A 16,575-nucleotide genomic window follows, 5' to 3' on the forward strand; every position below is an offset into this window, starting at 1 on the left:
CCCGACATCGTCTAGATCGCCAAGCAATGTCTGAACATGACCTGGATACCTATCTCGGATACACCGCGCCTTCTGGCTATCTCGCACTAGGCAGGAGATCACTGCTCGCGATTCCAGGAACGACGATACAATTGAATGCAAAGCTTGGCCACCGATATAGCCGGTGGCGCCAGTCCTTGCTCAATCCAGGCTTTCATCAATACTACTCGAATGGCTCGATTTGCACCTACAAGAATATTCTCACCATCGCCGCCTCGTGCCTTTGTTCCTTTTGGGATGTAGCGTGTCAAGACTCGATAATCGTGACGGGGGGGCTGTGTATGCACAACTATCTTGCAATATAGTCAAGCAATCCCGAGCGAGAATCCAAATCCGGACGAGAATAATCGTCGTGGCAACTTTCTCCCAACAACCACTTAGTCAACGAATGATTCCCAAACAGCGCGACAACGTCACAGAACAAAGCATTCTCAGCTGAGGCAGAGCTGGACGTCATGTTTGTCGCTCGAAACTCGCTGACTGATGAGCTTCCACCAAACCCGACCCAATCCCCAGAGCCCGAGGGCGTCACAGCATGAAAACAGGTGGCGACAACAAACGTACCCGAAGTCACACGCTCGGTGGGTTGCAAACCCTGCCGGAGGCGTCACGTGAATTGTGACAGGGATCGATCTACGTGTCTCACTTGCAGGGCTGTTGGCACGATTTGTGAGGGTTCAGCCAGCAATTGAAATGGGTTGAAAGCCCCTGCTGATGCTGTGGCAACGAATCCAGCATCAATTCGACAGGGCACTCAGTGCGGCAGCATCTATATACAGGTAATTGTCTGGCGGGTGAGACTTCGGCAAAGCCATACTAACGAAGTTCCTTCAGAAGCAAGTCGGGAGTCGATGAGCAAAGCTTTGCGGTCGGACTTAGCTGAAAAGCCAGTTGATGAATCTCTCTCGGAGCTCGACGCCAGATACCGAGATATCACCTCAGACACTGGTAATGGTCTTGCAATCGGCCCTTCTAGGGTTTTCAGTCTCGGTCACCTACCTCGTGAAAGCTTACCTTGCAGCGACTCCCCTAAGCCGAAGGCCGAGCGACAAGCCATTGATACCTTTCAAGGAGAGAGGGCCTTACCATCTGTTGAATCTATTGGCAGCTCAAGTGACATGCACACAATTTTCTGAACTGGCCCGATATTTTCAACCTTGATTTACCGGGCTACGAGATATTTCCGCAGACCTTGGACAGTGATTTTCAAGAGGCTTTCCTTGGCGATGCTCCTGTGGTGATGCAGATCAGCCAGGACAGTAACCACGAAGTTGAAAGCGGCGACAGCCATCACGGTGTTGTGTCTAACTCTTTGACTTCTATATACCGTGATAAAAGACCAACGTTCACCGAAATAGACCCCTCAGAAGCGCAACTACTTCTTACTCACTTCAAAGATTATATCATTTCTCAATTGCAGATTATGCTCATCGAGAAGGAGTCGCCGTGGGAAACTAACAATTTGAATGCTGCTACTATGACTTTGAGGAGACTGACTTACATTACTTCACAACCAGATCACACGCTGCCTCAGCCAATCTGCAGGCACTAATAGCTCTCTCTGCAAGATACTGGCATAGTTTCGCGGTCAGAATCATTGAAAAAGCGAAGGAAAACTTGCAATACTCGTTGCAGTAATCTTTCGATTATGGAGGCAACTCTTGTGGAACACGATCGTATCAGGAAAGGAAAACAATCTCGATTCAAACTCGACTCTATGTGCTGACTGAAGGCTTTTGATGTTGCCGTATGTCTTCGGATTACTGGTAAATCTCCTCAAGGAATCACCTTCTCAACGTGCATGGTGTCCGGACACTCCCAGCCTACACAATCGCAATTCAGAGGTGCTTTGACACCTCTTTCGGATGTACGAGGTATATCATACTTACTAAGTTAATGCGGCCCACGCTCATCTTGACCTCCATGGACACTTTCAAGTTCGTTTTTGGCACTTTCCCTTTTTGTAACCGCCCGTCCCGGCCAGGCAGGTCTTTCCGTTTGTTGTTTCTCTTAACTGTCAATAGTAAGTTGGCCGATCACATGACTATATCCGCGAGCTTTTCAACAACATGTACTAGTACCATGTCCTGTTTGGCGAAGACTTCAGCGAGTTCGGACTTGTGTTCTGGTCAGGCGATGTCTCTCATCACCACACTCTTGGGTATATATTGCAGTGACTAGGCTAGCAGGTGTACTCGCCTCAGACCGAACAAACATACTACAAGTAGTACTACTTTCGAGTCGTTATAGTTAAGTCTGCACATTTCTCTACACTATATTACAGTTTCAGCAGAATACAACATCGCTAAGATGGCAAATCGACCTTCACCGCTTGATTTCCAATGTATTTGCCATTAAAGATCTGGAGGCGTTGGGCACTAAAAAGCTGCCAACACTGTATCGTGGTAGGTAGCAGACGCCAGAACCTGATCTGAACAATCGTCCCTCTGCTGGGAACTCCAGGCCGACCATTCCACGAAGAATACTACTTCAACGAAGGTGCTACGGACATGATATCGTAAGTCGTGTGTACCACGTAGGACTCAGAACACCCCCCCATGTTACGTGACAACATCGCAACGTATAACCGGTATCGAATACTGCCACGAGCTTAGCGGAACGTTCAACATATTGATACTTCCATAATACTAGTATTCTTTGGTCATAAGGTAGGCGAGAATTTGTTGCTACAACTATTTACAACGGGGGATCCCCAAACCGAATCCGAGACACTTCAGAACCAACTTTTCGATTTGGGACTATAATCAGCCCATCGGCCATGCACAAGTTGGTGCGTCCCGATGGTGAACTGACGACTTCGCGAGCAGCCCAAGCGTGAACGTGAGTATATGTCTTTCGCCTTACGCAACCACGTCCCTTGAAGACGTGGCCAATCAACGGACGAGGCAACAACACATATATGATGCAGATGTGCGTTGTGAAGGACCAGAGCAGAACCAAGCAGCTTCTAGATAGGGCTAAGGGTCGGTGGTCGACGACTCTTTCCCATCCTGGGACGTCGTCTCAACGACTTCCGCAACGACTTCACGCTCTGCTAGGATATTTATCAATCGCTCTTGTCCATGTAGATGCCAGTTTGGAGTGGGCTGAAATTATCCTCTGGCTGGGAAAGGCAACCACGATGCAGATCTGGTTGAAAGGCGGTAAGTAGACAGACGCACAGCACCAGCAACCAACCGGCAAGCCGATGCAATCAATCTACAAAAAAGCCAGCAGACATCTTGCACCTAGTCCTTAATCCGGCGGACGTTCAACTCGCCATTGACCACGGAGTGAATGGTGTGATAATACTAGTATCACGGTGGCCGCCAGCTAGACGGAGTGCCCCCCACCCTTGACTGCTCGAGGGAGTGCGCACGAGTACATAGGTCGGGTCCGAATTCAGATTACAGTCGATGGGGGGGAATCCAACATGGTTTAGACATCTTCAAGCCATCGCCCTTGGGGAAACAACACTGTTTTGCTGGCCGGAGAGCAATCCGGTGGCTTGCCGTAAGTGGTTGTAATCTGATGTGCCGCGCCGATGGGCAAGTCCTGAAATCCATCTTTTGCTAATTAAATCGGTGTTATTCGTTGCAGTATGATGCCATCGACAACAGGGGGTCGAGCTAGTTTTGAGGCTTCTCTTAGAGTACCGAACGACAATGGCACTTGCAGGGTATGAATACGCATTTGTCTGTTGAGTACGACGTCTTGTATAATCAGTGAGATCACACAGAGGTTTGCTGGTCTTGCCTGCTTGGACGTGACCCTAAACGAGAAAGAGCTGGCGTAGGGGTGGGTGCACGCTAGGCGACTTTAGGATATTTTCGTGACGTGCTTACCAGCAGCAAACACTTTAGTTCCCTTGAATTACGACACTTCTAGTACTACTATATTGCCAGCCCGCCTAGTGTTAACCCGCTTCCAGCCCGGTTTGAGCCCGGTTCTGGCCTGGGCTGGACTCGATTTAAGGGATTTCTAAGTGGGCTAAAACGAATTTGACCCGATTTAAGATCGGTTCGAACTAAGCTAAATCGATTTAAAATTAATTAATTATCTATTTTATATATTTTACATATTTATTATATAATTACTAGTACTATTTATTTTTTAGTTATTAAAAAATATTATAAAAATTAAAGATTTCTACTATAGAAATGAAACTCTAATATTTAAAAGAGATGAAAATTAAAATTTCGAGAAAAAGCACTGTCGACTGGGCCCGAACAACTCTCTTTTTTGTTATTTCACTAGTAAACTAAGTAGAATCAGTTTGAATCGATCTAGTTTCGGTCTCAGACCGGGCTATGACCGAGTCTGGTGCCTTAAAACGCTAATTAGGCTGACTCGATTCAAACCAGTTCGAACCGATCTAACACCTACAGGGAAGGCGACAGAGTAGTATCACTAAGAACTCTAACTCCGTTCGGTGATATAGGAAGGAGGTCTGACACTTATATCATAGTTCGAATATAAGTTTAAATAATATCAGGTATCTTCCTAACCATAAAAATACTTTATAATAGCGGCACTTCCGCTGCTTTTCGAATTTGCTATTTCAAGCAATATTCGGAATCGGGATCATCTGACTGAGGCTAGTTCAGAATACTAGTAACTAAGCAACAACTCCCGGCTCAAGACCGGTGAGACCAGAGATCTTTGTCGAGGATATTCCATTAGAAGACCGGTCCATCCTGACCGTCCCATTCAAAGCGAGCCTCCGATGTCCAGTCACTCCTTACTTGGTTCCAAAAATAAATCCGAGCATCTATCGAGGGAAGTGTGCAGTACGCTCGCTCACAGGGGCATTAAAATGACCTTTTAATCATGAGTCGAAAGAAGGGACAGAAGAGTGTTAGTCAAGATTTTTGACAACACTTACGTACTAAGTCCTACCCTTAAGCTCGCCTATGTTGTGCCATACAGACGAATTTTCGTCAGAGGTTAAACAGATCAATGTAGTAGAGAGTACAGGTCATAGATCTCCCAATTCAGTAGATGGACACCTCATCCTACGACGAGCAGAAAACTTATATAGATTACAAGCCAATTTCTAAAGAGGGAATCTAATGTGTGGCCGGGTTGGTTTTAATTGTTGACACACCTTACTAGACTACTAATAAGACCTTGACTGAAGATCGCTGCGGCTAGCCCGGCGGCTCCGAGTAGAACTCTAACATATCACCGCTTCTGGAAAGGATATGGCCGAGGCTGTCACCCATACCAGGTCCAATTTTGAATTATTTTATGGAGGGCTCTCTGTTGCTCAAAACCCGCACAGACTATTCTGGCTCTTCAGTGGCAAGACTTACGGTGTGCTCGTAGTCGGAAGTAGTTGTACGGCAACGGTACCAGAAAGCCTGCCAATGCCGATGTTCCTGCAGCCACCCAAAAATATGGACTTTCCAAGTCAACGCAACCACCCGTAAGACCATAGTCGACGGCATTTTCAGCTACTTCCATCGCGAGCATAGATATCATGCTCATCCCTGTCGCCGTCCTAGCGGCGACTCTCAAGGAGAGGCGATCACGACCAAGGTGAAGCAGGGCTGTCTCGAGAAGAATCGAGGTCATGATCCCTGCTGCCACTGAGTCCAGCGTCAGTATCATCTCGAGCAGCGTAAGGGACCGAAGTTAGGGACGCTGGGGGAGAGGAACTCACTCGACAATCCCATGGTCGTCACCGTGCCGAATTCCGGATGAGCAGTTTGGAGGTACCACATAGTTGAGAAATCGCCCGTTGTGCATCCAACGAGGCAGCGCAGGGTATTAATGGCAGACCTCTTCCATATCCGCTTAGATGACCAAAATTCATCACCCGAGGCGGCCGCAGGAGTTCTTGCCTGCCCAGTACAGCACGGTTTGTTGGTGGTGTTCATAATTCCACGGTTCCAACTAAGACAGCCGCTATATGACGGGCCAGAACGTGGAGAGCTGACAGGACTCGAGAGTATTGCCCGGGGAATTGAAGTTGTTATGAACTCAGCCGAGATCGCTTTTGGTTTAAGTAGAGGTAGTAGCATCGTGGGGAAATATTATGGTGTAGGAAGCGAGGCCTAATGGCACGAAGTCCCCGTGTTGGTTCGCAGCCGCAGCGCCTTTGCAATGAGCAGGATTACCAGCGACAATGCAGCTCGTCTCAATGATCGTCGATTGATGATTAAGGTGATGGCTCCAGACCATGAGCTTAAGGAGTGTGCCAAAGATGAAGCCGCGATCGGAAGGGCGGCAAGGTCTAGCAAAGCCTACACCCCAGGGCTGTGGTTAGTCTGTTGCTTGACGATAGCACATGCAGTGAAAAGAGCATACACCACTCACCGGCAACCAGCAACAAGAACTGAAAAACAATGTGGGGACGAAGAGTCGGAGCCAGAAGTGGTCTGACTTGGGCCGGTTTGGCTCGTCCAGTTGCGTCGCAGGAGGAGAGCAGCAGGAAGACATCAATAACAGAGTATAACAATGTAATAAGGTTGGGACAAGACAAGGAAATCAGCCTGGCTGCGCCGCATCTATAATGGGCTCTTGTATCCTATAATGATGGCAAGTATTCAGAGCAGAATTAAAGGGGCTACCGAATCGCGCACAATTCCCGCACCGGAGCGTTCGTCGTGGCCTATGCCTTGGGGCTTCTGGCCAACGCTACTAGTAGCACTCGCTATCACTAGCCCCCTGCAGTCGATCGTGGGCTTGGTAAAGTATGGTTTAGGCGAGAACTTCATAAAGTACTACTACCTTGTATGTACCAACCTGCAGATCAAGGTTTTCGACTCCTACGCACAAGTGCCGCAAATCTCTGCTCTGGAGAATCGCTAGACTTGATCGGGGTTAGTACTATCACGTTGCTACTGTGAAATGAGGCGTATAAGTGTATTGGACTATTCTAGATCTATGTGGTCGGGGAGGCTGCTTTTATAGCCATAATTACTAGCGTCTTGGCGTATTTCATACCACTAGAAGCTTTGGGCGTCGTTCGTGTCAAGTAGAGACGGGTCAAGTACAGCAACGATTAGAAAGGTGCTATCTCACTCATCACTCAAACAATCGGAGCATCGCTCGGCAGTGACATCGAAAGCTACAGGCCTATTCTAAATCCTTGGCCGGCCGCTGCATTCGAAATCAAACACGTGCGCGTCTACGACGGCCGAGGCTCTCTGATCGAAGACCTTGACACCCCTCTGGACACAGATTCCCGCCGACACCTGCGATCTCGAGAGAAGCACATAGACAACTACGATGCCTGCTGGCAGCCTTCGGAGAAACAAGCAGGCAAGAGCAGGCCACTTCCTTGGTCCCTTCTCAAACTTCTGCCAGCAGTGGGCCTGAAAGCCTTAATAACCTGCCATCATTCAAATCGATTCAGGCGAGGACGACGATCCCACAGTTACGAATAGTACTAGTAGTACTGCTTTACTGTCTATCGAAGCCATGACATGTGGTAGCTGTGTCGGGACAATCATTCTAAAACTCGAGCAGCTGGATTATGAGGTCAGCGTAGCGTTGACTTGCTCTGGAATAACGGTTCGATCGAGTTTCGTGGCAAACACAATCTGGATTTCAAGATCCTAGCAGCATTCGATGAGATTGGGTACTCTGCAACACCGATCGAGCTGTCAAGTCTAAAGTCTAGGTCCACACCGCCCCAGGAGCAGCAGGTCGATATTCAGATTGATGGAGTGCATTGCCCCCGATGCCTGGAGAGAATAATGAAGGCTCTGCAAACATCCTTGTCTCCCGACAACGCTAGACAGAGCCGTTTCTAAATTTTGAAGCCACCCTGAATGAGAGAACTTCAAGTTCGACTCAGACTCGTATACAGGTCGGATCCGTCAAAAGATGTCACGATACGCCACTGCACTTTATCTCCGTTATACAGGGGGTTGATCCCACTTTCAGTGTCTGCTAGTAAGTCAATCACCTGCCCACAATCGAGGAACGATCCAGGCAAATCCAGAGTCACGACTGGTGGGCCATTCTCTTCCGAATGGTTTTCACGGCCAGATCATCGACGTGGTCCGAGGTAGCCAGGCGAAACGCCCGCCCATCGAGCGCTTAACTGATGTCCTGACCGGCTACTAATTTTGTACCCATTATCGCTTTAATTGCCGTCACGACCTGGATCATTTGTCTAAGCTTAAGCTTATCTTTCGGAGCCACTCCTTCATGCGTGGCTCGACACTAATAAGAGAGGATCATCCGGGTGTACTACTAGTAGCCATTGGAATTCGCCAATGCCGTTTTCGTCATCGCCTGTCCGTGTGGCATGGGGCTCGCCGCCCCGACCGCATTGTTTGGGGGCGTTGGTCTGGCACCTCGGCACGGTCTCCTTGTTCAAGGCAGAGAGCAGGCTTTCCAGGAAGCGTCAAACCTGAAAGCCATTGCGTTGGATAAGACTGGCACTTTGACGTAGCGCAAGATGCAGGTCACCCAGTACGACCAATTGTCACAGCATTACGGTCAGGAAATTGTGTTCGCCATCTCTCGCACCATGCAAGGTACTAGTATATATCCAACCACCAGATAGCGGATGCCATCGTTGCTTTTTGCTCATCGAGCACAGAAGGCGTTATGTCTAATGTGCGCGAGCTCCCGGGATACGGTACTATGACTTCAACATTTTCAATTGGCGGCACAGGTACTAGTACAGAGCAGGTCATCCAAGCGGCAATTGGCCACGAAAAGCTATTCACGGTCTTTGATACCAAGCTCAGAGAGTGGTCTTCTCAGAAGAATGCAAATGCGACTGAGGAACCGACCAACTTATGTCTCTAGGAGGCTCTGTATCGGCATCAAAGTCAAAGCAATTCCGTTTCCATCGTCAGGCTGACCGCTTTGAGGCTATCGGCATCTTTCAAGGGGCCTTTTACATCTAATCTGACTCGAAACGCCATCGGTGATCGCATCCCTGCAAGGCCTCAGCCGTTCAATTCACCTTTGCACCACAGCCAATGCCGTCGCCTCCAGACTGAATATCCCGGCTTCCAAAGTCCGGGCAGGGGTCCTGCCTAGATGCAAAGCCGACTACGTTTGTGAGCTCCAGCACCTGGCAGTCGGGGGTAGGGAACTCGTGGCATTCGTCGGTGACGGGCTGAATGATACTACTCCTGCGTTGACGGCGTCGGACGTGTCTGCGTCGCTTTCGTCCGGGAGCGACATTGCCATCAACGCATCATCTTTCATTTTTCTAAAATCGCAAATCACTGCGGTTCACGAGCCTGTGACACTCTCGAAGCGCGTCTTCCGGAGAGTGAGGCTCAACTTTTGTCTGGACTGTGATCTGCAACATCACCCTGATTCAGGTCGCAGCTGGAGTTTTCTTCGCTCTGGGAGCAACCGACGAAAAGGGTGGCTGGCGAATGAGTCCCGTGTGGGCCACTGTGGCTATGGCAGAGAGTAGTGTCTCTGTAGTGCTCAGTAGTAGTTTAGCATTGAAGTTGCCAGAGCTCAAGTGGCCGTTCAAGAAATAGATAGGTCATGGTCAGTTTTTCTGGTAAGGTGGATACGATGCTTTGGATAGTGTAAGGGTTCAACAAGTTGCCTAGCCGCTCCCAAGAATGGTTCATGAGGAGTTTTGTACATTGGAAATTTCAAGATTAGTAGCTTCAACATGTAAAGGCCGCAGCAATAGGGTGGTGCTGTGGTTAGTCACATACTAGTATCAAGGCAGAGAGCCTAGCATCATTCTGGCTGTAGATGGAAGGTTAAAGCAACCTACGCATCACTGAGACAACGAGACAGTGCTAGACAAATTGATAGTGCTGGCATTCCAGCCATTCGCTTACAGATTTAACAGGGGATCCTTTGCCCTTTGCCCTCGACAGTCTCGCTTTGTGATTGAATGCTACCACTATCGCCCTCTTGCCGCCGCCTCTGCGGTGTTGGTGGTGATGTTCTGTCTTGGCCTCAACCAGAAAGGCGTTCTCGATCCCCGATCTGCTGGACAGGCGCAAGCCAAGCCCGCGCAACTCGTGACCGGTCTTCCTCGTGGCTGTGTCTAACAGTAGGATCGGTCCTACGATTAATCGGTTGATCCCTTACGTGGGGCACACTAGTACTATGTAGTACTATAGTAGTATATGCAGATCTCAGTCCTTCTAGGGTGCTCTCCTGACGTTTCCCTCGGTTGATTGTGGTATGGGCGGTTGTCGTCACAGTGGAGAGTGATCAGTCTCTAGAAGTTCCTCTCCCGATCGTTGCTTTCATTACCGTGGGTCTTGCCTGCGCTAACCGCAGCACACCATGGAACATCACTCTCCGCAATATTTGGCTCGAACTCGCGCCCTCTGCAATTTGCCGCGAGAGCGCCACTGCTGCATTTGCATAGTGCCTCATCTTATTCTCGTACGTTCTAATAGCATCCAAGATGCTGGTGTTGCCGCGGTGTGCATCAATGAGTAGGTCGGTCAAGACGTGAGCATCACGAAACGCGATGTTGGCGCCGACTCCTGCCATGGGCGTCATGTTGTGGATCGCGTCGCCGAGAAGCGACACATTGTCTGTCTTCCACGGAGTCAGATGGGGCATCGAGCGTAAGACGATCGGGGCGATTGTAGCGAGCTCTGCATCTCTGACCACAGTCACGAGCGGTTCAGCCCAATTCTGAATACCGGCGAGGGCGATTTCGCGCAGCTGTGAAGGTGAGAGTGCTTTGGCATCTGTGGGAGTCTCAGGCTTGGGGACCACGTATGCCCAGAGCGTGTAGTTCTCGACCGGGCCAAGCTCCCCTTCTGCAGACGGGAATGAGGCTACGAACAACCAACCCTTCCCATATGGAACGATATTGTTGAGCGAGCCGTCCGTCATGAGTGCCGGCAAGTTTTCCGCGCTGACCTTGTCCAAATGGTACCGCCCGCATATGACGACGATGCCGAGCTCTGCTCGTTTCAGGTCCGGCCGCCGTTGTTCGCGGACCTTGGATTTGCTGCCATCTGCGCCGATGAGGATGTCGCCCTCCACCCTCGTCGAGTCCGCAAAGTGTGCGCGAACCCGCCCGTCGTCCAGATGCTCATAGTGGGAGAAGGATTTCCCCCAATGCACAATTGCTTTTCCTTCACTTTGACGGGCCAGGCCTTTCAACAGGATATCCCGGAATTCGACGCGATGGGCCGCTCGTCTCTCAACGTCCACTTCTGGTTTGCCTGAAATTTTCGCGTCGTCCCGCAGAGCCAGCAGCCGCAAGTGCGTGTTGCGGAAAGCCCACTGCGCACCTGCGGGTGTCGTTGCAGCAAGAAAACGGTCCCAGCTTTCGCGATCAAGACAGTGCTGGAGTGCCCGCTTGCCATCAGAGCCCACGTGGAGCCCATAGCCCGCAAGTTTGTGCGTCGGGTCTGCGTGCCTTTCGAACACCTCGACCTCGATACCTTTATCCTGCTGCAGGCCGTTAGCCAGGCAGAGACCACCGAAACCTGCCCCGATGATTATGACACGCATGGCGCAAGTATCCTCCGTAGCTGGCAGAGTCTTGGCGAAGGTAAGTGCTATTCTCTATTCTGTATTCTGTATTTCGGTATTCGATCCCACGACGGTCACTGAGGTTGTAGGGTCACGAATTACGAAATACTAGTATGCATCACGCAATGCTCATATCTTCCCGCAATTGTGGCCATAAGATAAGGGTATATATGCATCTAGAGTAGAAGTCCAACGTTATGCCACTGGGTGACAGACTCGGTGCTATGGTGACACGGAGTCGAGTTACAGCGAACCGAGTAGCAGGATCAGTCTAGGTTACGGGCAGGAGAGCACTATTCATGAGGACTACTGGTATAATTTTGCCACTATATCTCTCAGTTGGGCGCCTGGTGGACGGTGGGGGCCTAATCGCGAGCCTCACGAAGTGTTTTTCTACGTGTCTGGCTGATGACAGATTACTTAGTTGCCCCGGGTCCAGTCAGAGCCTTGCCGTCCCTGTTTTGAATCATTCAGCAGCGAGTATCTCTAATAAATCCTTGGAAGTACCTCGCATATAGGTGCCTACTATATAGGTGGGGGCCCCACCCAACCTCAAGGCTGTTGTATTACTCGCTCAATCGCACAGGTCTAATAATCTACAAACTTCCACCTGAGCATCAATCTGCCGATGTTACCAAATCAAATACGAATAGTACTAGCTAGCAGTCCGCTGATGTAAAGTCGAGAATCGATGCTATAAAAAGGACAATGACGACAGGACAGTCCTGATCTAGGTGACCTAAGAGACGAGGCTCGCTGGATGGATTGTTTATGTAGTACTTACTTCAAGTTGTAGCTAGCTTTAAGGTGTGCTAGAACCACCCCAACCCAGATCTGGCTGGCTACTGTCCAGCCAGCCTCCTGGCGAAGTGCGAGCGGGAACTTCGTCAGCCCTGGCTTGTTGAGAACTGAGACCTCTGCCTGCACAGTGCAAAGCCCAAAATACTACTAGTATGCAATAATCTCACTCTCATACTCTCGCGCCGGCGGACCTTGGCGCTTGCCGCTGAGGCTGATGAAACTAAAGGAGTTGTGGATTACCGGGAAACTCTAAGTCCGAGCCTAAGCAGCCTAACAAACGATGTAGCGAAGGCTGCTTGCGAGAAATGGGAGCTGACGTGACAAGTATCCAGAGGCCACTCACATCTCGTTGCTGGAAGACTGCAAGGAGCTGATCGGGGTCTTCGAGGGCTGTTGGTGACTCTAAGATGAGATGCGTCGAGAATTTGAGTGCTGGTATCTTGTGGACGTCAACATTTTCGGGCAAAGACTTGATTCCGACCCAGCTGGCATGTGGCGATCTCGCTAATGTAATATTATCATGGGCCGGCTTCATCGTCTTCGGATCTTCTTTATTCACACTCATCTGGTCATCTCGCAAAAGCAGAGGGGGTTTCGGTTACACGAAGTCCGTCCAAGCGGACATTTATTGCCGGGTGGTGAATAGATGGCCAGATCAACAGGCAATTCCACGACCCCCGAGCAATTTGTGGAGAAATTCGGTGCAAATACCAGCCGGATATTTGCTCTCGCTGATGCAAGATCTTGGGCGGAAAAGGCTGCGTCATTTTGTTCCAAACTGCTCAGTGGCCCAGATGTCCCGACCGAGATCGAGATCAATAGCCGGTCATAGATGAGTATGTCAAACTGAGGAACGTCGGCTGTGTTTTTGGGCGAGTCCGATGTAATCGCCATCTGCAGTCTGTCAGCCGTTCATCCCATTACAGCTGCTGAGCTTTCCAATCAGTGTGTTTGAGACATTAACGACAATACTGATCATTGCGGTAGTTTGTTCAGACTGCGGTTGAGCTAAAAGTGTGGTCGATAGTGTCAAGCCGGCCATTCCTGTGTGCCTGCTCAAAGCTAGACGGTCGGCGGACTGGACCAGGACCTCAAGCAGATCCACGATGTGCTCAAGGTGGGTTGAGAGACAAAAAGGGAGACGAAGGCCCGGTAGAGTCTGCGAGGGTCTTGAGCTTTGCATCTTCTCGCTCAGTCAGAGCTAGGCAGCCTGGCTACTGCCTCAGGTCACGCGTCAATCGCCGACCAGCAGAATTCCAATGTGTTCGATACATCCATCACCACAGCCCGAAAGGCGTGAGATCGAATCTGATGGCGCCGGCAGGATTTTTTCTGCCTCTCTTGGTCGGAGATATGCTCTCGCTCGGAACTTCAAGAGGGAATGAAGGGTGGGCAAGGCCGCATGATGAGCCCCATGCCAACATGCTCCAAAAGCAAAATGAGGGAACAACTTTGGGGAAACTCCGATGCCTGGCTAGCCGCTTGCTGCACCGAGGGTGCTTGGTTGAGGGGATGGAACACCGTATGAGTGCGCATTTGGGATATGTCTCTTCGGTAATTGAATCCGCCCAGATCTACCGTGTTTATGGATGTGGAGGAGGAGGCACCTATGTAGCCTCAAATGTCAATTAGGTTAATAGTGAAGACGTTGAGTAGCTAGCTCGCTGTTCGTGTTCGCGAAAGCACGATCTCTAGGCTATACTGGTAGTTAGCTCAGTTAGTTAGAAGTTGCTGCCGTTGATCTTGACCCGGGGGACATTGACATCCATTCAGGCCCGGCGGCCGCTCCCCGCCATTCTCCGTGCTCCGGATTCCCACCCCGGGTCCCCCCATGACACACTAGCCTACTTGGGCCTGAGCCATTTGGTCTTGGCACCGCCGTAACCTATCACTTGATTCTTTAACTCTCGTCTCAATGAACCAAACTTGACTATCCAGTATTAACCTTTCATGACCCCAAACCCCCACAACCTCCCTTGGTACATACATACCGAGATGCATATTGTGTATCCCCCGCATTTATTCCCCTCACAAAGATGCCCCCATTCACTAACTTTCCATGGCTTGATATGTAATAGTATGGACTACCGTTAGTGGTTGGTGCTGTAGCTTTTGTACCTGGCCAAATCCACATCCAGGAAGCTTCCTGGGAGCTAAAATGCAGATCATCAAAAGCCCTTTAGGCTCATGTCGAGGGTTGCTTCGTTGGAGAGGCAGCTCGGAAGTTGGCCGAACAAATGAACAGGATTCCTGTCCAATTTGCCATGTACCGTGTACCCGCCTCTGCTCGAATCCATGTATGAGCATAAAGGGAACAGAAAAGTACGTTGAACCGCCACCTTTTTCTTGATCCGAGACCGGCTGTTGCCTGTGGTTCTTCCTGAGAGATATCGAAACGCCCCTATTCCACCTCCCCCCAACAATATGCTATTGAAGCCATTGTGCTCTGTGCTCGGTGTGGTTTCGACCGCCGCCGCCTACGTGGTAAACAATGGGACTTCGTGCTACGTCTACCCGGAATCCTTGACCCATTTCGGCCAGCCGGTGGATGACACGCCCTCGATTCTCCGGGCTTTTGAGCTCTGTGGCACCAACGGATCCGTCGTCCTCACGGAAAACACCTTCCACATCAACCAGGTCATGAACACGACCGGCCTAGTGAATTGCGACGTCGAGCTGCACGGCGAAATGATCTGGAGCGACAACATTCCCTACTGGCTGGGCCACAGTTATTCGGTGGTCTACGCTAACCTTTCCACAGCGTGGTTTTTTGGCGGAGAAAATGTGACATTCAAAGGCTTTGGGAAGGGGCGATTTAATGGAAATGGTAAGTCGGTCGGCCGTGGCCCTTGAGAGAGGTTGTGTCTTCAAAAGAGGCACGGGGGGAGACACTTTTTCGGAAAGTTAAGTATGCCATTCAACAGGCCAGGCTTGGTATAATGAGAACCGCAACAACAGCAATCAACCAGGACGACCCATTGCGTTCACCATCCTCAATGCAAAGAATCTTTGGATGGACGGCGTTTCGTGGAGCCAGGCGCAATTCTGGCATTCGTTCATCTCCCACTCACAGAACGTCAGCATGTCCAACATCTACATGAACTCGACTAGCAACGACACCTGGTTTACCGTCAACACGGACGGTTCCGATACCTGGAACTCCAGGGACGTGTTCTACACCAACTGGACTGTCCTCGGAGGTATGTACCCAAACCCATAACCATCCATTACCAAACGTCTAGAAAGGCGCGTAATTGGATCCAGCTCCTTCGTCGGTAAAGAAGTCCTGATTGACTGATTGACTTGAATTGCACCAGGCGACGACTGCATTGCCATCAAAGGAAACAGCACCAACGTCGTCTCCAAGAATATCACCTGCTACCGCACTCATGGCATGCCAATCGGCTCCGTCGGCCAACAGCCGGGGCATCCGGACTTCGTGCAGGACATTGTCTACGAGGATGTGCACCTCATCAACTCGACAAACGGCGCTTGGATCAAGGCGTGGCAAGGTCGCTCGCAGTCCGTGACGAACAATGGAGGGAGCGGCGGCGGCGGCGGTGGATACATCAAGAACGTCACGTTCCGCAACTTCGTGCTTGAAAATGTCGGCCAACCCATCAGTGTGACACAGTGCGTGTACGGGCATGATCCCAGCGTATGCGACACGAGCGAGGTATGTTGGTCATTCTTGTGCCTCCTACGCCCGTCCCCCCAAAAAAGGTCTCTTCCTGCTCTGTAGATGTCAAGCATGAGCGCATGTATCGCTGACGGCGAGTCAATTTTTCCCCGTGGACAGCTGCAAATCTCCGATGTCACCTGGGAGAACATAACGGGAACATCGCATTTCGACGTCGCCTCTGTCATCCACTGCTCGCCCCTAGTGCCGTGTCCCGGCATGAAGTTCATCGATGTGAACATCACCACCGTCAACGCCTCACTCGGCAAACCGAGCCTGCCTGAAGTCAACGTTTGTGCCAACATAGTGAACCAGAACGCCACTGGCGAAAATGCAACAGGCGTCCCATGTCACGGATTTGCACCGAACGACATGCCCAATGTACTCTATCGGAACTGGCCAGAGCTGCTGACACAGGTCATCCTCAGCGTGGTCGTCCCCCCTGCGCAAAGGGACAATTGCTTGCATCCGGGCCCCAATCCGGCAGCTGCTGGGTGCAATCCTCCCCCATACTAAAACATCTATCAAGTGAGGATTGGATAGAAGCGCGGTATGGTCCTGGTCAGTCCATATGCATTCACAGGGCGATACTTCCAAGGCCTGCA

General features: G+C 50.5%; 5 protein-coding genes across 5 annotated transcripts; 4 read left to right on the forward strand and 1 right to left on the reverse strand.

Annotated features, from left to right (window-relative positions):
* The first annotated feature begins 623 nt into the window (after window positions 1–623).
* A1O5_05766 (uncharacterized protein) lies at window positions 624–1,611 on the forward strand. The gene is made up of 2 exons (XM_007746365.1): window positions 624–824; window positions 877–1,611. Exon 2 carries the CDS (start codon window positions 1,280–1,282, stop codon window positions 1,589–1,591), a length of 312 nt encoding a protein of 103 aa, XP_007744555.1. The 5' UTR covers window positions 624–824; window positions 877–1,279; the 3' UTR covers window positions 1,592–1,611.
* A 1,192-nt stretch (window positions 1,612–2,803) lies between these two features.
* A1O5_05767 (uncharacterized protein) lies at window positions 2,804–3,522 on the forward strand. Its single transcript, XM_007746366.1, has 2 exons — window positions 2,804–3,203; window positions 3,292–3,522. Exons 1-2 carry the CDS (start codon window positions 2,960–2,962, stop codon window positions 3,396–3,398), a joined length of 351 nt encoding a protein of 116 aa, XP_007744556.1. The 5' UTR covers window positions 2,804–2,959; the 3' UTR covers window positions 3,399–3,522.
* A 4,933-nt stretch (window positions 3,523–8,455) lies between these two features.
* A1O5_05768 (uncharacterized protein) lies at window positions 8,456–8,811 on the forward strand (the record flags this gene model as incomplete). Its single annotated transcript, XM_007746367.1, has 2 exons — window positions 8,456–8,534; window positions 8,600–8,811. The coding sequence occupies 2 exons, from the start codon at window positions 8,456–8,458 to the stop codon at window positions 8,809–8,811; spliced, it is 291 nt and encodes a 96-aa protein (XP_007744557.1).
* A 1,392-nt stretch (window positions 8,812–10,203) lies between these two features.
* On the reverse strand, window positions 10,204–11,469 carry A1O5_05769 (uncharacterized protein; the record flags this gene model as incomplete). Its single annotated transcript, XM_007746368.1, has 1 exon — window positions 10,204–11,469. One exon carries the CDS (start codon window positions 11,467–11,469, stop codon window positions 10,204–10,206), a length of 1,266 nt encoding a protein of 421 aa, XP_007744558.1.
* Window positions 11,470–14,715: 3,246 nt separating this feature from the next.
* A1O5_05770 (uncharacterized protein) lies at window positions 14,716–16,486 on the forward strand (the record flags this gene model as incomplete). Its single annotated transcript, XM_007746369.1, has 4 exons — window positions 14,716–15,118; window positions 15,216–15,491; window positions 15,609–15,967; window positions 16,091–16,486. 4 exons carry the CDS (start codon window positions 14,716–14,718, stop codon window positions 16,484–16,486), a joined length of 1,434 nt encoding a protein of 477 aa, XP_007744559.1.
* Window positions 16,487–16,575: the final 89 nt, after the last annotated feature.

This window comes from Cladophialophora psammophila (genome assembly GCF_000585535.1).
Source record: "Cladophialophora psammophila CBS 110553 chromosome Unknown aczJe-supercont1.8, whole genome shotgun sequence".
Taxonomy (NCBI): Eukaryota; Fungi; Ascomycota; class Eurotiomycetes; order Chaetothyriales; family Herpotrichiellaceae; genus Cladophialophora; species Cladophialophora psammophila.

Excerpts from the sequence above, each read along its gene's own strand:
- A1O5_05766 (XM_007746365.1), top strand. The coding sequence starts at position 1,280 with ATGCAGATCAGCCAGGACAGTAACCACGAAGTTGAAAGCGGCGACAGC.
- A1O5_05767 (XM_007746366.1), top strand. The coding sequence starts at position 2,960 with ATGATGCAGATGTGCGTTGTGAAGGACCAGAGCAGAACCAAGCAGCTT. Across the intron at positions 3,204-3,291 it reads GCAGATCTGGTTGAAAGGCG|TCCTTAATCCGGCGGACGTT; the intron begins GTAAGTAGACAG and ends TCTTGCACCTAG.